At 41.7% G+C, this 23,210-nt stretch overlaps 1 protein-coding gene across 1 annotated transcript in view; it reads right to left on the minus strand.

Moving 5' to 3' along the window:
• Window positions 1-23,210, minus strand: part of PRKN (parkin RBR E3 ubiquitin protein ligase) — a 1,299,642-nt gene that overhangs the window by 188,405 nt on the left and 1,088,027 nt on the right. The window contains exon 8 of the mRNA XM_077899327.1: window positions 13,809-13,870. Coding sequence (XP_077755453.1) covers window positions 13,809-13,870 — 62 coding nt within the window. The remainder of the gene's footprint in view (window positions 1-13,808; window positions 13,871-23,210) is intronic.

Here is a 23,210-nt window from a genome sequence, read left to right on the forward strand (position 1 = left end):
TCCTTGGGTAGAGGGAGGAGCAGGATCTCAAGCATGAGTAGAAGGGTTGGCCTGAAGGGCATAAGGCCGCAGTCCTTAGCAAAGGAAGGAAGGGAGTATTTGGGCCCAGGGGCAGACAGACAAAGGAGGTGTTGAATATTTGAGAAGAGAAGAAAGACATCAATGACCAGGGGAGAGGAAACGGATAGAAGGAGCTAGTATTATTGCTAGGCAGCACTAAACAACCCATTTGTAGGCAGAGATTATGCATTGAAAGGAAAACCAGTCGGCAGAATTTTATGTTTCTCTACAACACATGGCTGCTAAGTGCAGAGTAGGCAGGAGGTTGGATTTAAGCCAGGTGGTAAGGAATAAGAGATAAGGCACTCCTCGGTCCCTCCCACCCCTACATGGCTTTGGCACACAAATATCCCCTCACACGACTGTGAGTGATTTCAGTACATATGTTTCAAACCCCTCTGAGGTGTTCAGCTCAGTGCTGTACCACTGGACTGTTCAACCTTTATGCCTATCCAAAATGGGTATTAAGTTTTAGTTTTGTAAGATGAATAAGTTCTGGAGATCTAATGCACAAAATGGTAATACAGCGAATGATACTATATCGTACACCTGAAATTTGCTAGGAGGGTAGCTATTTCAGTGCTTCAGGCTTTTACTTAACATCTGCTATATCTCCTTTCTTCTACACTGGTTCTTAAGAACACAGAGGATGATGGAAGAAAACTATATTCCACAATAGCTCATTTGCTTTATCTCACACACATACAAGGGTATTAGAATAACAATACCAGTATCACTATGAATATGATTACTAAAAGCCTCACATATATTTTCACATGCTATACAATTTCTCCTGCCAAATTTTTCTAATAATTATACTCTATGTGCATTGTTGAAGCATATGGCCATTCCATACTATGCTTTCTTTTCCTTAATTTTCATGCTATCTTGGGTCTACACACACACACACACACACACACACACACACACACACAAACATATCTCATGTTCACCCCCAGTCCTAATATTGGCATCTCTATGGCAATTTTGGTTGTTAGAAGCATGCTCTCCAGTAAATTCCCCAGAAGGAGTATATGGGAAAAATATTCACTGAGGTCTTGCATATGTATTGGTGATGGTTCCTTTGGGGCCTTTATTCTTGAAAATTAATTTGAGTGGATATAAAGTTCTGGCCTCCCAGGTTTTCTTCCTTGAGCAACTTCATTGTATTACTTCTTGTGCTTCTGGTGGAAGGCATTATGGACATGCCTGATGACAATCTGATTATTTTTTCCCTTTACACATTGAGTTGGTAATGTTTTCACCCAGATGCCCAAAGGATATTTTTTTTCTTTAGAATCTGGTAGTTTTGTAAGAATGTATCTTGGTGCTGGTCATTTTCTGATCAATTTTCATGATTCAAGGAAACTGCATTGAATTAATTTTCAGTGTTTGCTCTATTTTCTTGCTTTGACATGTTTCTTACAGGATTTCTAGTATACATATATTGGATCTTCTTTACTCACCCTCTACATCTGTCAACTTCTCTGGAATCTGTCATTTCACTTTACTTTCAGGTTTAGAAGTTTCTTCCTTTTCATTTTCTGTTTCTTTTAAGACAATATCTGTTATTTATTTGTATTTGTATGATTTCTTTATCATATGGTTCCTTTGCAAATAGTGACTTTAGTCTCCACCTGACTAACATGCTTTTCTTACCTCTCAGGACATCATTCTCCTCCTCATTCTTTGTAACCTCTTAAAAACTTTGTGTAGGATTTAACCTTGCTTCTCGCTGTTGCACTGTTTTACATGAGATCAGTTCTAAGTAAACTTTAGAAACAAGGAGAATCCAGCATAGCTCTTGGTGGCTCAAGAGCTTCCTCTTCTGGTTTGTGGGGTTCACTTTCCATGAGCTCCCAGAATTATTACCCCACTTTTAACTAGATTTCCTCTTTCCTCATCCCCTTCTTTTTTTTTTTTTAATTTTTTTATTTATGATAGTCACAGAGAGAGAGAGAGGCAGAGATACAGGCAGAGGGAGAAGCAGGCTCCATGCACCGGGAGCCTGATGTGGGACTCGATCCCGGGTCTCCAGGATCGCGCCCTGGGCCAAAGGCAGGCGCCAAACCGCTGCGCCACCCAGGGATCCCCCTCATCCCCTTCTCTATTCCAAACACATTTCTGCTCAGTGTGAGGCCTTGTTTCCAAAGATATCTTTGGCTGGTTCAGTTTTGTGAGCCCAGGGGACCCAGATTATTCAGTCCCTTCAGATCTTAATGTAGACCTTTTGCACACCCACAACCCCCTAGTGCTTTTTTGTATTTGTTTCTCCTGAATTTGGTAGAGTATCTTATCCATAGTGTAAATAGCAAACTGTTGTAGGATGAATTAATGGAATCTAACTCCAGTGAGTGTCAATTAATTTAATTCTTCTAACAAAACAATCAATGGCAATGGGAATTAATAAGAGTGATGTAGGATGGTTTTCTATTTTAAATAAATGACTCTCAAGCAATTGGCTATTTTCTGATTTAGTGATAGATCACCCAACTACTTAATTTAGTTAAGTGATTTTACTACTATGAATGATAGCTATTTTATTAAAGATACTTTTTATTTATTCATGACACACACACACACACACACACACACACACAGACACAGGAAGAGGGAGAAGCAGGCTCCCTGTGGGGAGCCCGATCTGGGACTCAGTCCTGGAGCTCCAGGATCATGCCCTGAGTTGAAGGCAGACATTTCACCACTGAGCAACCCAGTCATCCCTGAATGGCAGCTTTTATCTAGGAAGAAGTTAACCTATGGACAAAGTCCAATAACACTTTAGAAATTCTTGCTGACAGTATTCACAGTGGTCTTAGTTACTGATGAAATGTGAAATTATATTTTTCTTTCTGCTCATTAGCTAAGGAGCTTATAAAAATGACTTAATTATAATTATTCTATTTGTGATACACTCAAGAGAATTTGAGCATATGATTTATTTTCTAAAGACAAATATTTTAACTTATATACCTGTAATTTCTGATAATTAAAAAGTACACACATCTGAAATAAAACCCAAGCCTACTGAGTGCTTTACAACTGTTTTTTTAACATTGTGAAATTTATAAGAACAAACATGTGACCTAAAGACAGTAATGAGTTAGTAGTCACAGAAAGTTTCATATGCTAAGGAAAGAAATTAGACATGTAGTTATATGTATGTCATTAGAGATACTTGGTTCCCTTCAAGGTATGGCAGACATTTCCATGGATTCCTTTCAACCACTTACTGGCACAAAGTTGACAATGTATTGAAAGAACCCAACTATTTATTTACTAGAGAGTTTTAACAAATTAGCACTAAATAGGGCAGAATATGGAGATTCATCTGAGTGCAAAATACACACAATAGTGGTAAAAAGATAAATGGACTCCAATGGGGAAAGTGAACAGATACCGATCTGTTGACACTACTCGCATAATATGCAGGTGCTTTTTTCACTTATCAGTAATGGCATTTTAGGAAGAGAACTGAAGGAACATTATTATTATTATTTTTTCTTTTTAAAGATTTTTTTATTTATTCATGTGAGACACAGAGAGAGAGGCAGAGACACAGGCAGAGGGAGAAGCAGACTCCATGCAGGGAGCCCGACATGGGACTGATCCTGGGACTCCAGGATCATGCCCTGGGCCGAAGGCAGCGCTAAACTGCTGAGTCACCCGGGCTGCCCTGAAGGAACATGATTAATTTGCAATGTGGGTAAGTCTGTGTAGAATCTATTCTCAGGTGAGCTCAAAATTTTCTAAAAATCCCTTACTTACTATTTATCTTTGGAATCACTGTGACTGTGTGCGCACCTGTGTGTGTGTGTGGATGTATTCGTCTTAACCTGCCAACAAATGTTGCTTAAGATATTATTAAAACTAGTCTGCAAATTTATGGATATACTTTCATAAAATGGATAATCCACAGACAGATAACTAAGATAATTTAGAGTGACAACATGGTATTCGCAAAAATTTTTTGAAAGTGAATATTAACAAAGCATTTCTCTAAGGAAAAAAAAATTTTAAACATTTCTTACATTTCATCAGATTATAGTGAAAATGCATTCCATTAGTATGACCTATCTAGGTAAAAATCTCAACTCATTGCTATGGTCTATATTTTATTTATTCGAGAAATAAATTATTCAGTCTTTATGTGTACTCCCACGGATATTCCTAAGCACAGAAGATATTCCTTTTAAAATGTAAAGTTCAGACAAGTTTCAATAAACTGATATTTTAAGAATCTGAATAATGAATCATGGGAGAGTATAATCAAATAGAGGTTGTATTTTGGGAGTCTGCAGGTAGGTAGAAGAATTGAGTTGGGTAGAATATTGTTCTCTAATGAAGCAAGGTTCACATGTTCAAATCCCACATGGGGCAGCTAGCTTCCTCCTTCTCGCTGGCCACTGACTGCATGCTAAGCACTGGTGGTCACTTGAGGAGTCGGGCTGGGAAGGCCCCGCACCTGACAATCTTGTACTCCTGGAAAACCACCCAAAACACCTGTGTGGGAAGACATGTACCTCCTTGTTGTGATATCTGATTTGCATGCTTTCCTAAGAAAAGAAAGCAAAAAAGGAACCTCAAGTTTGAGATTGCAGGAAATATAAAGTACAGGAATACTATAGTGATAAAACTGAAGTCTGAGAAAACTGGCAAACGTTCTGTCAAATGAGTCACAGCTTGTCAGCAATCCCAGAGCTCCATGGCAGCCTTTCAAATCCTCTGAGCAGGGAAGGAGGCTGTTTTTGTTCTGCGGCGGAATTTTTCAGAATATCCTTTTGGGGGCACTCAGGTATAGCTACAAGACAAACCCAACGGAGTAGGCTGGGACCTGTCTTGCTTTCCCTCCTTAAACTCTGGATTCTGCTAAGTCTTAGCCACCAGCACCTGGGGATTTCCTCCCTGGGTCCTCCCTCCTCAAATTCCCATCAGAAATGCCATTTGCTGAGCTACTATTCTTTGCCAAGCCACTGCGCCAACACTTTGCCCATGCAGCACCTTCTTTGTCTACTCTGGGAACTAAAAGGATGAAACCATGGAGTCACACAGAAGTTCAGTCTTTTGTTGAACTTCACGCAGGCAGGACACCTCTGATCCCCGATCAGAAATCAGGGCTATGGCTCTAAAGACCACTCTTTCTCCAATACCAAGCGGCTTCCACTTTCTGTTTTTTCCTTTTTATTAAAAAAAAAAATGTTTTTAGGGTCACCTGGGTGGCTCAGTGGTTGAGCGTCTGCCTTTGGCTCAGGTCGTGATCCTGGGGTCCTGGGATCTAGTCTCATGTTGGGTTCCCCCTAGGGAGCCTGCTTTTCCCTCTCCCTCTGTCTCTGTCTCTGTCTCTGTCTCTCTCTCTCGGTCTCTCATGAATAAATAAAATCTTAAAAAAATTTTTTTTCCAGCTCACTCTTCCTCAGTCATCCTTTTAGAAAATAATGAAAAATAGTTTCTTATGGAATTTCCTCTTTGAATAAAAAAATCTAAAATAACCTCCTAGAGAAACACACATTTATGATTAGTCCATTTCTCCTTGGTATACGGAGGATGCCCTATTTTCTATATGTGTTAGAACTGGGGGAAAAAAACAACAACCTGACACTCGTTAAATTCTCAGTAACCTTAATCTTATTTTTCCTCATTTGCAGGTAGTTAGCCCTGGGGGAGTTGGTGACAGCCTCTGTGGGTGTGCCTGCCACGTTCCTGTTTGTAGTCTCTGTTTTGTTGCTAATAATGTTTTCTTCATCCCTGGACATCTGTCATTGACTGATGAAGTAAATTGGCTAGAGAAAGGGCTGGACCTTATTCACTGCATAGAAAAAATAATCATTAGGATGGCTGAAATCAGATGTAAGGAGAAAACAGATCAAACAACACCTAAAATATAATTGGAGCAATAGACTGTATCCTGGATTGCAATTTACGAAGTTTTTTCCTTTTTATTTTTAAATTTTTATTTGTTTTATTTTTTTCAAAGTAATCTCTATGCCCAACATGAGGCTCAAACTCATGACCCCCAGATCAAGAGTTGCATGCCCCACCACTTGAGCCAGCCTGGGGACCTGAAGTTTCTTCTTTTTCAGATGTTCCTGATGACATGATGTCAAAAAAATACTTTGACTTCCAGTGGTTATGGGATCTTCTGGAAAGGAGGTCAAAACCAATTGGCTTCTTCTTCCCTTGTCCTTTCTATGGCCATGGCAGGGCCCCCAGGAAGGCAATGATATGGAGTGGGGGCTCCTGCTAAGTGTTTTCCTCATGAAAGTTTCTAACAGTGAATGTGACACCATAGACTTCTGGAGGTTTTGCAAACAGGACTGCTGAACACATACAGGTTTAAGGGCTGTCAGCATAGGGCATGGTGGCCCATGGACACATGTTATTTATCCTTTACTACAGCCCCTGAGACACAGCTTTGAGTAGTACTACTCTTGGCCTCCAAATTCAAGTGCCTCTGACTTCCTCCAGAGGCACTGTGGTGTTCATCACCTCCCACCTCCTTCTCCCTGTCTTTTCCTGGGCTTTCCTTTCTTTTAACACATTTCCAAATGTTGGAGCTCCTTAGGATTCACCTGGTCCCTTGTCTTTAATTCCCATTTGGCAACTGCCATGGATTTAAGATACCATCTGCCCAGGGTGCCTGGCTGGCTCAATTGGAAGACTATATGACTCTTAATCTCAGGGTCATGAGTTCAAGCCCCACATTGGATGTAGAGATGACTTAAATAAACCTAAATAAACAAACAAACAAACAAACAAACAAATAAATAAAATGCCATCTGTGTGCCAAAGATTCCATATTTATCTTTCCATCTCTGACCCCTGACCTCTGTCTCCTCTGAGCTCTGAATCATATATCCAAATCCTGACTTGCCTCCTTCTCAATGCTTTAGGCCTATCAAATCTGTTCAGAGGTGAGCCCCAGCTTCCTCACCTCCATTCTCACCTTCCTACCACCTTATGGCTCTCGGTGAGATAAAACTGTAGGACTCCTTCAGCTTATGAATCCTTGAGACCTGTGTCCTACCTCTGGATATTCACTTCCTTCTCTTTCCTCTACCAACTGTCTTGATCCAGATGTTGTCCCAATTGGAGCAAGACTGACATTCTGGAAATGTAATTTAGTTAATGCCTGCCCCCTGCTTAAACTTTCAAGAATTTCCTATTGAACTCAATCAAATCCAAATCTTTTTTTTTTTTCAAATCCAAATCTTGATCATGGCCTACATGGTGTGGATGGTCTTCGTCTTTCATCACTGTCCCTCTTGCTCATTATCTTCCAGCCACATTGATTTTACTTAGTGGCTTGAACAGAACAATCTCTTTGCCTCTTGGGTGTGTGTGTCACTGAACATGTGCTTCTCTCTGCTTTGAATGCTCTTCTATCCAATACTGAGATCCCAGCTCAGTGAATAGTGGGTGCCTTCTCAAAATTTATGGATCCTTATCTAAAATACGTCAAATCTCAATCACTGTTTGTTTTCAACGTAGCACCTACCATGATTTGTTCTTGTGATTTCCTTGTTTACCATTTTACCTAACACTAGCACAATAGTAGTACAATAAAAGATATTCACAAAATATTTGTGGAATACATGAATGTTTGAATGTTGTTTCTTCATAATTCTGGTGATTAGTGATTGAACCTAAGGTGGGGGAACCTGGTATAAGTAGAGGTATTTCTGAAATGCCGTTCTTCTGAAGGCTCTCAAAACCCTATGGACTGACAGATATTATTCCTGGTGGGGTTTTTCTGTCCTTTTTTTTTTTTTTTTTTTTTTTAAGGCTCACCTTAAACTTTGGAGTAGCTTAATTACCTACTATGTGATGATATCTTTGCCAATTAGATTGGACTTGGAGGGATGAAAGATGCTTTATGAACGTGAATTATAAACACAAGTCAGAGACAGGGCCAAAAAGCTAATATAAATGTGTTACGTTAAATTACAAGGAGTTTTAATTATATTTTTATTGTAGGAAGGTAATTATTTATAGTGTTTTAATGATTTATCTTTAATCTAGATCTCAAAAATCAAGGGCCTTTTAAGGACCAATGAAAATGGAAAGGAATCACATACAAAGAAATGAGATGACTGATAAGCATCTATCTCCACCATCCAGCAATGGATTCAGTAATTAAGCAGTATCTGTGTGCATCTTATCAATTCACTTTTAGGTGCACATCACACTTATTTTATTGCCTACCTTGTTGCTACCACTTCAATCTATTGAGTGTAAATAATGCAAGTAGTATTTAAATCAGAAACATTTTCGCGTAGCACTTAATATTTGCAACTTACATTGCAATCCTATTGATTCACAAAAATTCTAAGACATGGCTGACCATTTCTCTTCCTTTTCTACGAATGGAAAAACCACATTAGTGAGCGACTGAAGTGATGTGTCCAAGGGCACTGGTAACACACATTAATATAAAATCTCATTTTGTCAAGTAATAAAATTTGCTTCAAGCATCAAGAGAGAGCCTAAATGCTGTACCAGCTCCCTGAAAGGCTGCCCTACCCTAACCTGCAGGAGCGGTGGGGCTGGAATGCTTTGCTTTCTCTCTGGAGCTTCAGTCACCATCTGCCCTGAGGACACTAGCTTTTGTCATGTATCATCAGGATAGAAATGTCCCAGACTGACACCTCTGGTTAATATCAGTCCCTGAAGCAGTTCCTGGCTCCCTTGTCATTCTCCTATCAGACTTCCATGCCCACGTGGTTTCGTACATTGCTTTGCCCTACTCTGCCCTCCAGCTGCCCCAGCTCCCGCCCCTGTGCTGGGGAAGCCAGGGCCAGACAGTCCTACCTGCCCTGTGACTTCAATCTACACCTACTGTTCCTCTCACCTTCTTCCCCCACTGAAACTGGCTTCTTCCCTTTGACACCACTTCCCTGGCGGCTCCCTCAAATACTTTCTGCACTTTGTACCACCAAGCATTGCTCTGCAACGCTCTAAGTAGAACAGTTTTCTTCTCTCCTGACACCCTCCAGCTTTGAGTTTCGGACCACCAGGTTCCACTGGGTGCACTTTCTCCATCTGCAGGAACTCCTGAGCCTTACCTCCTTCAATTTCTCTCTCCCTGCTCCTCCTGCCCCCATTTCTTGAAGCTTCAGTTTGTGGCTCACCAGCACTCTTTCCCAGTCTGCTCTGGTAATAATTCTGGAGGATCTCAGTGTCCACATGGGTCACCCTTCCAATGCCCTGGCTTCCCAAACTTTTGGCCTCAACTTTTCCAGTCAACTTTTCCTCTATACTAACTCGGCCACCAGCACTCCCGGCCCTCCCCTGACCCTGCCATTGCCAGTCCCTGCAAGCCTCCGTAATCTCAATGTCAAGAATCCCATTCTTTTTTTTTTTTTTCAAAGATTTTATTTATCTCTTCATGAAAGACACACCGAGAGAGGCAGAGACACAGGCAGAGGGAGACGCAGGCTCCCTGCGGGAAGCCCAATGTGGGACTCGGTCCCAGGACCCTGGGATCATGACCTGAGCCGAAGGCAGATGCTCAACCACTGAGCCACCCGGGTGCCCCAAGGATCTCACTCGTCAGCTAGCACCTACTTTTCCAGCTAAACCTTGCTAGTACTCAAACTCTAAAATCTCTTTGGACTCACTGGGACCTAGAACTAATGGACCAACTACCTTTCCCATTCCCCTTTCTTCTCATCCCCCCCCCCCCCCACTCTCTTGTGTCCTTGGGGACAGGGACATTGTTCCTGACCATCTCTCCTCTCCCCTGTGTCACCAACCCCCTACTCCTTTACAGAGTCACTCCCAGTGGCCTATAAACATGCCTCAGCTTTTCCTGTAAAAGAGAAAATTATCTTGATTCCATATTCCCCCACCCCAGCTACCTCATTTCTTTGCTTTCCTTTACAGCTAAATTCCTCAGAAAAGAAGTTACCTACATTTGTTGTCTCCCATTTCTCTTCCTCCTCTCACATGAACCCAATTCAAGCAATTCAAGCAGGTTTTCCCTCCCTGCCCCCTCTCCCCCATGGTCAAAGTCACCAATGACCTCCAAGTTTCAAATTCCATTGTTCATTTCTCACTGGGCTGGTGCTTGGTCAGCAGGAGGCATGGATGATCAGTCTTCCTCCTAGAAATGTTTCCTGCCTATGGCTTCCAGTTCACACCCTCTTGCATTTCTTCTCACCTTACTCCAGCCACACCTTATATTTTATACTTTTTACATGAAATGAGCATTACTGATGGTCACTTCAGAACTTCTGTACTCATTTATTCCCTAACTGTACTCAGTTCCTTTCCTAGATGTCACCAGGATGCTTTCCGGCACACCCTTTATGTCTTTACTGACAAATTACCTGTTCAGTGAGGTTATTTCTGACCACCTGATATAAATTTCACCTCTTCGAAGCCCCAGCTACCACTACCCTCTTTTTGGTTTTATTTTTCTCCATGGCCATAATAACCACCTAACATAATGAATATTGAACGTGTCTGTGTGTACATAACATCACAGTTGTCCATTGGTATTTCTTTCTCCCTCCTATATTCCTATAACTGAGAATGGTATCTAGCACCTGAGTAGGTAGGTGCTCAGTAAGTATCTTCTGAATGAAAAGAAAGAAGGAAGGAAGGAAAAGTGCTTTTTCAGGAAACAAAGATCAAATTGTTGTGATAAACCATGACCCCATGTTGCACAACTAATCAGAATAATAGTGATTTTGATTGTGGCTCGATTACAATTCTAGGAGAATGCAAAGTGGCCTGACTTGTATGCAAATCCAAGGAGATGATTACAGTTGGCTTCTTTCCCTACTAATCACCAATGACTCTAATACAAATAGGGAAATAATTTGCAAATATTGGTACAAGTTAGAAGAGAGGGCTCCATTATCTGAGTGGAAATGTCAGGGCAACAATCAGTAATTCTTACTTTAAGAAATCTCTCAGGCTTTCGCAGGAAAATGGCTGGGAGATACATGTGTTTTCCTAAATAGGTATGTTTGCAGGAGTCAGTTATTAATTCTTACCTACAATGAAGGATAACTGATTTTGATTACAATTGAATAAACACTATGCCTGCTGAATTCTGGATTTTGCAGTATGAAAATGTAAAGGAGACATTCTGAAACCTGTTAAATCAAGGAATTGAAAATAATTTTAGTTTTTTTATCCTCCCCCTATTAACTCCTTTCTGTTTTTTTTTTAATTTTTATATTTAAAATTTTTTAATTTAAAATTTTAAATTTTATTTAAATTCCATTTGCCAACATATAGTATAACACCCAGTGCTCATCCTATCATGTGTCCTCCTTAATGCCCATCACCTCGTTACTCTATGCCCCTACCCACCTCCCCTTCTGCAACCCTTTGTTTGTTTTCCAGAATTAGGAGTCTCTCATGGTTTGTCTTCCTCTCTAATTTTTCCCCACTCAGTTTCCCCTCCTTCCCTTATGGTCCCTTGCACTGTTTCTTATATTCCACATATGAGTGAAACCATATGATAATTGTCTTTCTCTGATTGACTTATTTTGCTCAGCATAATACCCTCCAGTTGTGTCCTCGTCGATGTAAATGGTAGGTATTCACCCTTTCTGATGGCTGAGTAATATTCCATTGTACGTATATACCACATCTTCTTTATCCATTCAACTGTTGGACATCGTGGCTCCTTCCACAGTGTGGCTATTATAGACATTGCTGCTCTGAACATTGGGGTGCAGGTGTCCCATCGTTTCACTACATCTGTATTTTTGGGGTAAATACCCAATAGTGCAAGTGCTGGGTCATACAGTAGCTCTATTTTTTACTTCTAGAGGAACCTCCACAAGTTTTCCAGAGTGGCTGCACCAGTGTGCATTCCTACCAAGAGTGCAAGAGGGTTCCCCTTTCTCCACATCCTCGCCAACATTTGTTGTTTCCTGTCTTGTTAATTTTAGCCATTCTCAGAGTAAAGTGATATCTCATTGTGGTTTTGATTTGTATTTCCTTGATGACAACTTATGTGGAGCATTTCTTCATGTGCTTGTTAGCCATGTGTATCTTTGGAGAAATGTCTGTTCCTGTCCTCTACCCATTTCTTGACCTGATTGTTTTTTTGGGTGTTGAGTTTGATAAGTTCTTTGTATATCTTAGGTCCTAACCCTTTATCTGATATGTCATTTGCAAATAACTTCTCCCATTCCATAGGTTGCCTTTTAGTTTTGTTTACTATTTCCTTTGTTGCACAGAAGCTTTTTTTCTTGATGAAGTCCCAATAGTGCATTATTGATTTTGTTTCCCTTGCCTTTACAGATGTGACTCACAAGAAGTTGCTGTGGCCAAGTTCAAAAAGGTTGCTGCCTGTGTTCTCTTCTGTGATTTTGACAGATTCACATCTCACATTTAGAACTTTCAACCATTTTGAGTTTATCTTTGTGTATGGTGTGAGAGAATGGTCCAATTTCATTCTCATGCATGTGGCAGTCCAATTTTTTCAACACCATTTATTGAATAGACTTTTTTCCCCACTGGATATTCTTTCCTGCTTTATCCAAGATTAGTTGACCATAGAGCTGAGGGTCCATTTCTGGGTTTTCTATTCTGTTCAATTGATCTACATGTTTGTTTTTGTGGCAGTACCATGCTGTCTTGATCACAGCTTTGTAATATAGCTTGAAGTCAGGCATTGTGATGCCCCCACCTTTGGTTTTCTGTTTCAACATTCCTCTAGCTACTTGGGGTCTTTTCTGGTTCCATACAAATCTTAGGATTATTTGTTCCAACTCTGTGAAGAAAGTCCATGGTATTTTGATAGGGATTGCATTGAATGTGTAAATTGCTCTGAGTAGCATAGACATTTTCACAGTATTTATTCTTCTAATCCATAAGCATCAAATGTTTTTCCATCTCTTTGTGTCTTCCTCAATTTTCCTTTCTGTTTTTAATCTAATGTTGGACACAGTTATCCAACTTTACAACATACATGTATGAAAGAAAAACATACTGACCAAAAACGCATCAATAAAACTCATCTTCCTTTGCATATTCCCTGGTCAGATGTGGCAAAGATGTCCTTTGAGTAAAAGCCAGTAAGAGGGTGAGGTAGGTCTCCTTTTCATGCTGTCAACTATTTGGTGTAAGCATTTCAAGAATAACTTGACATCAAGGTTTAACATAATACCATGGAAGCTGTAATTCTATACAAAGATTAAGAAATTTACTTTTATGCAGTCAAAAGTATGTGTGTATAATTCAGCACCCTGAATTATTTACTTAGCACATCCATTTAGAATCTGTCATCTGAGTACCACAGTACTTAAATAATCTACTTTTAATGGGTCATCCTTTGTATATAAGTCACAGATTCACATCCAGAGAAAGCAGTCGCAGTGAAATATGGAGAACATGCACAAAGTGCAAAGGTCTGGTGAGAGGAGCTCTCACACTCACCCACAGACATCATGTCAGACCACCTGCGATGACTGATCTCTTAGGCATCATGCATCTGGGCACTTACTTGTTTGCTTATCTGCCAATACGTTATGCCTGCTTACTGTCGGCGTCCTGAGATGAAATACTCTGGCAGATAGCAGATGTACCAATTAATAACCTGTCAGGTCTGATGGATAGAAGAGGAAAAGAGTGTCCTCACACATATCTATGGTGTGGCTTTCTTCCCCATTTTAGGGCGCCAAGGGTCAGGAGACATATTCTGCCTCCCTGGAGAGAGCCCAAACTGTCTCATTAGTGTCTATCTTTCATGACACTGTGGCGCTGCCTTTGAGAGGCTGACTCACCTGCTCTTCTCCAAGAATCCTGAAGTGATGGAGCTCTTTAATCAAGGAGTTGGGGCAGCCAGCTGTTGGAGAAAACAATGAATCACAAACATGTTATTACCATTCTGTACAGTAATGTGTTTTTATGTGCAGTTATGACTATCAGCTGCAGTATTATTGTGGAGGACGCAGACACCTACCTGCACAACATGTTCCAACCAACCACACAAAAGCCATACCTTTGAGGGAGCTATGGCTGCTGTCCAGGTCCCCACTGTGACACTGGGAAGGAACTGCAGGTGAGCCTCACCAGGACTTTTCTTCCTTCTGATTGGGATCTGGCCTTTGTGGGGCTTTAGGCTCCCACATCGTTTCTGTCCAGTGTGTTACTCTCCCTCATAGAGAACCAGGATTCTGACCAGAGTGGGAGAATTGGTGAGTGTAGGTTCATTGCCCTTATTGACCACACCCTGTTTCCTCGCTTTGCAGGCAGGGACCCTGCACACAGAAAGATAAGAAAGAAGACAGGGCAGCTGGACACCGCGTCTTCATGGGGTTTGGTTGTAGTAGAACCATGCCTGGTTCTTTCAGGAGGATCTGTCATGACCAGAAGGATCCTGTTTTTTGGTCTGGAAAGGAGTTCTTATGGAAAGGACTCAAGAAGAGAGCCAGAATAGTTTGGGTGCTCATGACCTTCCATTCTACCCAGTCGGTAGGAGCCTCTTCAGGCTTTCAGATTTTCTTTCTCCATTTGTAAAAAGAAAGAAGTAAATAAATTATATATATGTATGCCAGCACATGCTTAGTTATCATTTTAGTATATGTGCTGCCAAAGCGAGCACATTTAAGTTATGTTCCATCTCTGTCTTTTTAACAGAATAATCCTACATATTACGTTGTAGTCATTTACAATCTTAACTCTAGTAACAAAAATTGACATAAAAGCCCATTTCTTAGATACAGTCTATGGATTACATAATCTGTTGAAGCTTCTAGTGAGGAATTGGGTTGCATGCACAATGTACCAAAGCAATCACTGTGCTGTTGTCCTTGTTACTCAGCATTGAGAAATAAGGAGGATGGAAAGTACCAAGGACATCGGTCTAGGGAGGACAGGCTGAGGAAGGAGGGAGTTGTCATCATCACAGGGGTGAAGGAGTTATCCTTTGCCAGAGAGATTCAATTTGTGCTTGGTTCTAGAAGATAGCATTAGAACTAATAGGCAAAAATGACAGCAGTAGACTTTGGTTCAATATAAAGAAATTTCTAACTTAAAAATGGACTACACTGCCTTATGAGCTAGTAACTGTAGGTTTTCAGACACAGGCTAAATGACTATTTCCGCAAGATATTGCAGAGATGAATTTGACAGAGTCCATTCCAGTTCAGAAATTCTCTGGTCATGTAAAATGCTGAAACACAGTTTTAGTGTTTGATGTTATATTTGACACAGTCTTTGATATAACATTTCATACTTTGAGAGACTGGTTTGTAAATGCTTACCAAAGTAGTACTAAGGAGTTTTAAAAATATAAACACAATGTAAACGGGTGATGTCACCACCTGACAATAGACCAATAAAATAAATGAAAATCCTGAGATGGATATTTTGGCAGAAAACATAGCAGGTTAATTGCCTCAGGCACACCCAACGCTATAAAGAAAGGAAGCTAGGTCCTTGACATTAGAACTGTGTTTGTTCAACTGGATGCCACAGGCATGCAGTCTGAAGGTTCTTTTCGAGATGCTCATATTAGATACTGTCATAACTATCTAAACAATTAGGAGAAGTCATGCTGGATTATTTGTTTGGCTGCCATTCAACCAAAAACTATAGTGGAAGTTCAGCCTCATACGAGTTCTAGAGTTTTAGATCATCTTGGGAATAGGAAGTTCTGTGAAACTCGTAAGGAAAGAGCTCTAGGAATGTGTTCCCAACAAGTGGGAGGCCCATGGTCTGGTACCAAGTGTAGGAGGTGCACTCGGGGGAGGGACCATGGGCACAGGGACACCAAGCCAACCAGCCAGGGCCTTGTTTGCATCCTGGGGGAATAGTTTAGGAGCCGTAAAATGCCAGCATCTGTGATACTCAATTCACAGAGCTAACTGGAATACTTTTTTTAAAATTTACATTTAACTTATTAACTTTCACTGGGTCCTTCCAGTTGTAGGAATATAAAATGTTTATGTCCTCATTTATATTGAGATGTATTTAAAAGGATACTATTTTGCGGAATAAGTCTATTCAACCTTGGAAGTTTTAGAGGATTTTTTTTTTTAAAGTAGTCCTCCATGTCCCTCAAATTTGAAAAAGACTTATTTGACTTCATTTAATGCCAGGTAAAATAAGAAACAGAATTTAAAATTAGCCTGTCTTCAGGATTTGTATTCCAACACTCTCCTAAGATGTAACTACAAGGATTGATGTCAATGAGGGTTCCAATATAAACATCTTTCACAGAAGACTAGATAATTACTTGTAACACCTGGAAGGAGGAATAAAGTATAATAAACGAGGACACATATGGCATTAGTTACAAGGGAAGATGTGTGAGGGGTCAAGATTTTTAAGAGACCATTGAGGAGCATCCTGCTCGCTGCGGAAACATCAGTGTGGGAAATGGACAGCCCCAAGCTCCTTGTGAAGACAAGTTCCCAAATTATGAAACTAGAAACGTAAGACACACAGGGAATCCAGTAGTGTGAGGAGGGAGGTTGGGGTGCCAGGAGAAAGAAAGAGCCTGGCAAAGAAGGATTCCGTGAAGAGTGTTGTTAATGTTGGGGCTGCACTCTTGCTTTTTCCCAATTCTTCACACAGAGCCTCCTCCTGCATGGCGATGGGTCATCTTCTGGAGCTACCATGGCCTACTTGGGTCAGTTGAATCCTCACAGTGCCCACACTCAGTGGGGAGTCTGCTTGAAATTCTCTCTCTCGCTCTCCTTCTGCTCATCCCATTTGTGCATTCTCTCTCTCTCTCTCAAATAATCTTTAAAATAAATAAATAAAATGTGCACATGGGACATCATGCCACCCCCCGCCCCATAGGGTTTCCATCTCAAAGAAGGCAGTGGCCTTCTAGGTCCTCCACCCTCTGAGCCTTCTCTCTCCCTCCTCATCCCACCGGGCTGTGATCGCCTGCCTGCTCCTGACCATTCCACACACTGCTGTCTCCAGCCTTCTGTGCTTGCTGCTCCCTATCCCCAGAAAGCTCTTGGCCCTGACATCTGCATGGGGGGCTCCCTGCCTCCTGCATGTCCTTTCTCAAACGTCACCTTCTAAGTGACACTGCTTGGGGTGGCCCTGCGTGAAATTACAGCCTGTTTTCACTCCCTTGCCCACACATCCTCATCACGCTGTATTTTCTCCAGAGTGAAATCATCTTCTAATGTACCTTACACCTCATGTACTTTATTCTCTGTTGCCAGCTGCTGAAATGCGAAGGTGACACATGGAAGGATGGTTGCTGTCTTGTCCCTGTGGTATCAGCCATGCCCACAACAGTGCCTGGGTATGTGGCACTCACTCAACAGCAGGTGCTCTGTGGATGAGTCTCCTGCCATGTGGTCACCATGGCACATGGTGGCTGGGCAATGGTGGCACCCGGGAGGGGGGCTCCCACACCACTCCTCTTCCCCCTCCCAGAAGCCTCAGTTCTGACCTCCAGCCCTGCAGGTGCTTTGCTTCCTGTGTATTGGTTACATGGTCTTTTCTGACCACTCATCTCTCATGCCCTCCAGGACCTCGCACCTTCTTTTCCTTCTCTGGGTCCAGTCTTGCCAATCACTGCTAGTGTAGCAACCGGGGCTGGAAGTCTAATAGAAACCACGCCATCTCCCTGATGCTGCACCCCTGCTGAGTGGTCAGGCCCTGGCTGTGGCTGGCCTTTCACTTTTCTTTGGCCAGCACCCCCTCACCTCCCTTGGGGACTCACCAAACCATCACCATTCTTCTTAATTAACCTCTAACACTTCATTCCCAAAATAAGACTTCACCTGACACAGGTGTAAAGCTCTTGTCATGAACATGGAGACAAGGGACCCAGCCCCCCCACAAGGAAGGACCGTGGCTGAGCTGTCTAGGGACAGGAACAGAGCCGTGCCCTTAGCTGCAGACAGTTGCCTCATCTCAGGTCATGCCTTCCAGGGACCCCAATCTGCTGCCCAGGACAGCACCACCTAGCTGCGTGGGCTGCACCTGCTCCGAGGCTCTGCAGGGGCTGAGGCTCTGTGGGGCCTGAATGACAGTGTGATTCCCTACTCTGTCCAAGCTGGCTCCCTTCCCCTCCTTCCAAGGTGCCAACCCAATAAACACCAGTACTCCATCCTCTGCCTCAGCCTCGACTTCCAGGGAACCCAGCTGGTAGCTTTCAAGGGTGCCATCCCTGAATTTCATATCCCCTCCTGATTATGACCCCCTGTATCTATCCATCTCTACTCCTCCAGACTAAAAGGGGAAATAGTGTCTTTCTCAAAACAGGGCTCATTCTTCATCTGTCCTAACCTGTCCCTGCTCAGCCCCTAGTAGAACTAACGCACCAATCATTCCCTTTCCTCATGCTCTGCCATTTTGTGGCATGTTCACTTCAAACAAAGTGCTATTCAAGTCTTCCCTTTAAATATTCAGCAAAAATCCAGCCTTGAGCATGCAGTTAGCACCTTCGCTTCCTTTCTCCTTTCATACAATGGTCTCTGAGGAAAAGCCTACAGCCATTGCCACCACTTGAAAATAGCAATTGGAGCTATGGATTCCAGAAGCGAAATACCGAAATTGGGGATTTCATGCCCTTTAATAAAAGTTCCTGCGGTCAAGGCCTGGATTGAAGCTCTGGTTGTACACTCACTAACTGGTTATGTGCTCCTGGATAAATCAGTTACTCCCAGTGCCGAGATCTTTTACCAGGAATAATCCCCATCTCCATCTCGAACAGCAGTTTTCAAAGTACGTGAAAACAACACAGAATGACAAAAAAATCAGAATGACAAAAAAGTTGATAATGATATTAATAGTGTTTCCACATATGGCTGCTGCTACTTCTTTTAAAAATTTCCTGAATTTAAAAGGGAAGTGGCTACGTGAAACAATTGCTGCATGATCTGTTGTCTTAAGAACTAAAGGTCAGGACTTCTTTTTTCAGCTCTGATGTGTGAAGGGATTGGGAGTTATTATTCTTAACTTTACAACTAGGAGAATCTGGGCAAACTGAAAACCAGCAACTTTCCTTAGACCCATGAGAGAGCAGGTGTCACCCTGGAATCTCGAGAGGCAGGCAAATCCAGCAAGTGACAACTCGACCTGCCAACGTGGAGTGGAAGCCATACAAACCGCAAATGGGTCGGTTTCAATGGACCGCAGATTACAAGACGGAGACTGTCGGAGTGGTTAAGAATGGAGAGAACAAGACCTGAAGGATAGACGCTGAGCCATTTCCTTTATCAGAAAGGAAGATCTGGGGAAGAACCCCCAGATCTCAGAAGAAATTCCATAATACGTTGGCTTGAGCAGGTGATTTACCAAGTACAAGTCCCAAGACTCTCAGATGGCCGGGGTTGCAGTTGATGTGATGGGGACCCGACCACTTTCTCTAGATTTGGCAGATCATGACTTGTTTGGGGAGGGCAAATGTGAAGCTCTAACTCACTTGCAAAATATACTAGATGATGAAAAACAAAACAAGACAAAAACCATACTAGATGATGGTTTAGGGGAGAAACGCTGGATAGTAGAATACGCACGATGCCAGGCATTTAAATCTGTTGTAATCTTGCCTTGAAAAAGAATTGCTGAGGAAATGAACTGAGTAGCAGTGCTGCATCCAGAGCTATTTTGGGTGTCCTACCGAAGGAAAAGAAATGTCAGGTTGGCTGTGAAGGCTTTGCAAATCTAGCTGCGTTGAAAGCACAGACTAAACGGGCACGCTTCTGTGAATGAAGAACATGTGTAAAATCAAGAATGTGGGAGGCGGGGACATGCCTATCAGGACACAGGCTTCTTCCTGAACATGCCTGCAAAAGAGCAAGTGGTGCCCAGACGAGAGAGGTATTCCCTGGTTGTCTCTGTCCCGTTATCCCCCTCTGCCACCTGCCCTGTGGGTGGATCCCACAGCCTCTTTACCCCACATGCAGGGGTGGGGGTGGCACTCTCAGTCCCAGCCTGTCCCCCTCTCTCCATTCCCATTTCCCTGGCCCTGGAGGAGATGAGAAATAATGAGGAAGCTAGAACAGGAGAAGGAAATGAAGTGACAGTCCACCCCCATCACTAACCAGCTGTGCAATCTTGGGCCGAGATACTGTGTCAGCTTCAAGCCTTTACTTCCTCTTGTAAAATGAGAGTAAGGATATTAAACTCATGGGCTTGCTGTAAACAGTGTGTGTGGGTATCCACGTGTTTGTATACATATTACCTAGTAGAGTTCCTTGCACACGGTGGGCTCCTAGCAAATGGTAGCTGCTCTTCTGAGGGCCTCTGGAGAGCGGGGGTGCTTGTCAGACTGCGCTTGAGATGGTTGTTCCGCTGCCCTGCCAGAAATGCCTTGTTGCTTGAACCCTCAATGTTTAGAGGCCAATTTTGCTAACGGAGCCCAGTTCCCTATGACATATTTGAGATTATTAGGGCAATCTGCTGAGAAACAATGGATCATCAAGTATGTGTATGTGTTTATAATGTGCATATATACACACATAGATATACTCACATGATCATACGGGCTTAGAAAAGTATGGCTAGCATATGTTTAAGGCTTTAAGTTTGTTGCCTTTTGTTAATTCATTTATCCATTTACTCACTATAATAAACTCAAGTGATTAGTAAGCAATTTGATGTTTTTATTTGATATCATAAAACTTTACAACATTTTTTTACCTTTGAACTAGCTGGAAGATTTTTTTTTTTTATCCCACTGGTCATTTCAAATTGCATCATTTACATATCTGTATCTACAAAGTGAATGAATAGAGGCAATCGGGAAAATTTCCTGAACCCCCAGATCTCCCGGCACATGCAATTATCCAAATATGCATAAGGGAAACTGACTCAAATTTTCCACAAAAGGGACAGTTAGCAACTGCTTCATGTACCTTCTGTTTAGCCTTCTGAGTCAGCCGTAACGCATAGTAAGGGCATCACTTGCGTACACAATCAACAGATGGATGATTATGGCAAACAAGCTGTGGTTTAAAAACAAATATTCTACAAAGATGTCAAAGAAGAGAACTGACGACTCATAATTCTGTTTAGCCAGGGCTGATCTGCTTTTTTTTTGTTGTTGTTGTTGCAGGAGGTGGAGGGAGCTCTGGTTTCTACTTGTGGCTGCGTGTTTGTAATATTAAAGGCTATTTACCTTTTGTCACCCAGGTTGTGAGCAAAGCAAATGATAGAGCTGAGTAACTGACAATTCTACCTTGAAATTCTACCTCTAAATCCCAGACTCTATGCGTTGCAAACTACTTTCTGCCCTGTCATGGTGGTTTAACAAAAATGGATATTAGATTTTGCATATAAATATGCCGCAAGTTCAGAATTTCATAAACAACATTATTTTAATCCTCCAACTAATAAGATTAGTCTGTTGAACTTGAACACACTTCTTGTGTTTGGGGGGAGGAAATAGGCTACCACAAAGACACCAAAAATCTACTCACAACAGAGAAACAAAAGCAACACAAAATTTTAGAGGTTAAAAGCGTACATCATGGAGTGACTGAAAAAATGAACAAAAAGGAAGTAGGACGACGGGCTTTCTTTGGTGGTAGAGCCAGTCTTTATATTCATACTGCACATCACTGTATTTTCCAAAAGAGATAAGGCATTCAGTGTGAATGCATTGCCACACAAAGCAATGGCAACTAATTAAATTGAGTCACAATGCATTTTTAGGGGCACCTGGGTGGCTTCGTCAGTTAACTATCTGATTCTTGATTTCGGCTCCGGTCATGATCTCTGGGTTGTGAGATTAAGCTCCTGAGTCGGACTCTGCACTGGGTGTGGAACCTGCTTAAGATTCTCTCTCTCTCTCCCCTGTCTCTGACCCTCCCTTTACCCCCTCTCTTAAAAAATTTAGGGCTCCCATGTGTAGGCCTATCACAATTTCTGTTGTGTTTATTTGTTAACATCTGCTTTTCCCACACCAAACACAGACTCCATGAAAACAAGGACTTGCTCAAAGCTTCAAAGGACATGGGAACTGTGTCTAGCCCAAGGGTAATACTCAATAAATATGTGCTGAGTGAATATATAAATGAAGGGGGAAAAGTCATTGCCTTTTGGATCTTACAAACAAGAGCTTTGGAAAATAGATGACTTTATAAGCCTGTGTAGAGTTAATTAAGGTCGTATGAGAGAAAGTCTATTTGCCCCAGGATCAGTTTTGTAAAATCTCAGAAATTAATTATTTTGTATTTTAAATGCAAGGTTTAATTTTTAAACACAAAATATTAACATGCCACTACTTAAGCAAGAAAGGGTTCTTGAAATGTTCCATTTTCTACTGGCCTTGTCAAAATAAGGCTAACTTTCAGCGAGAGTAGATTTCTAAATGGAAGGCAGAGGCTAGGTCTGCTGAGTGGCTTCAGATTGGGGCCACCCTGATGAGTAATCAGACCACTGTGGAAACATCAAGATATCTTCCTTAAGACAGTCACACAACTGCCAAACACTATCTGATGATTTTGTTTATATCAATGACAATCTTACCTAATTCCTGTATTTTTATGGACTGCCATTTAATTTCTTCAATGATCAAAGACAGATTTATGTAACTCATAGTCATGTATTCAAGAATGAAATGTCTTCATTTTTACACAACTCTTAGCTGTCACTATCCCTAGATGAACCCCTCTGTCAGTCCAGAATTCTCTTCTACAATGTTACTTATCAGCTGCATTTCAGACTTTGTCTCAAGATTTCAGTGACAGGGACCAGAGGACCAGAGGATTGGCCAAAGAATTCCATTCTAATAATGAGGTGTTCTTGTGGGAAGAAGGATCTTTCCACATACTAGTTGTAGCTTTGAAGTGATAGAGATCATATCTAATCCTTTTAAGCTTTTACTGACCTTTCTCCCCTGGGGGAAATACCTATTTGCCTGCAATAATCTGTGATATATGTGAAAATTTATATGAAGCATCCAGATGTTCATTTCCCTTCCCTCTATTCTTAGATTTGAGCTTGTAGTTGGCAATATTCCTGTTCAAATGTGGTACCAAGCAAGTCTCCTATTTATTTGTTGTTGCCACACTCATCCATGTATTTGGCATCAGATACCTGAACAGACACTGTGGAGCCCAAGATTGAGATTTCATGGTGCTTTTTTCTGAGAAGGCTTTGACAGATGCACTCTGTTTGCAAGGTCAGACTTCTTAGATGAGAGTTCTCATACTTGTTCATTTTATCTTTGACATCACACCAATGGGTTTCCTTCCACCCTA

This window comes from Canis aureus, chromosome 1, assembly GCF_053574225.1.
Source record: "Canis aureus isolate CA01 chromosome 1, VMU_Caureus_v.1.0, whole genome shotgun sequence".
NCBI classification, from domain to species: Eukaryota; Metazoa; Chordata; class Mammalia; order Carnivora; family Canidae; genus Canis; species Canis aureus.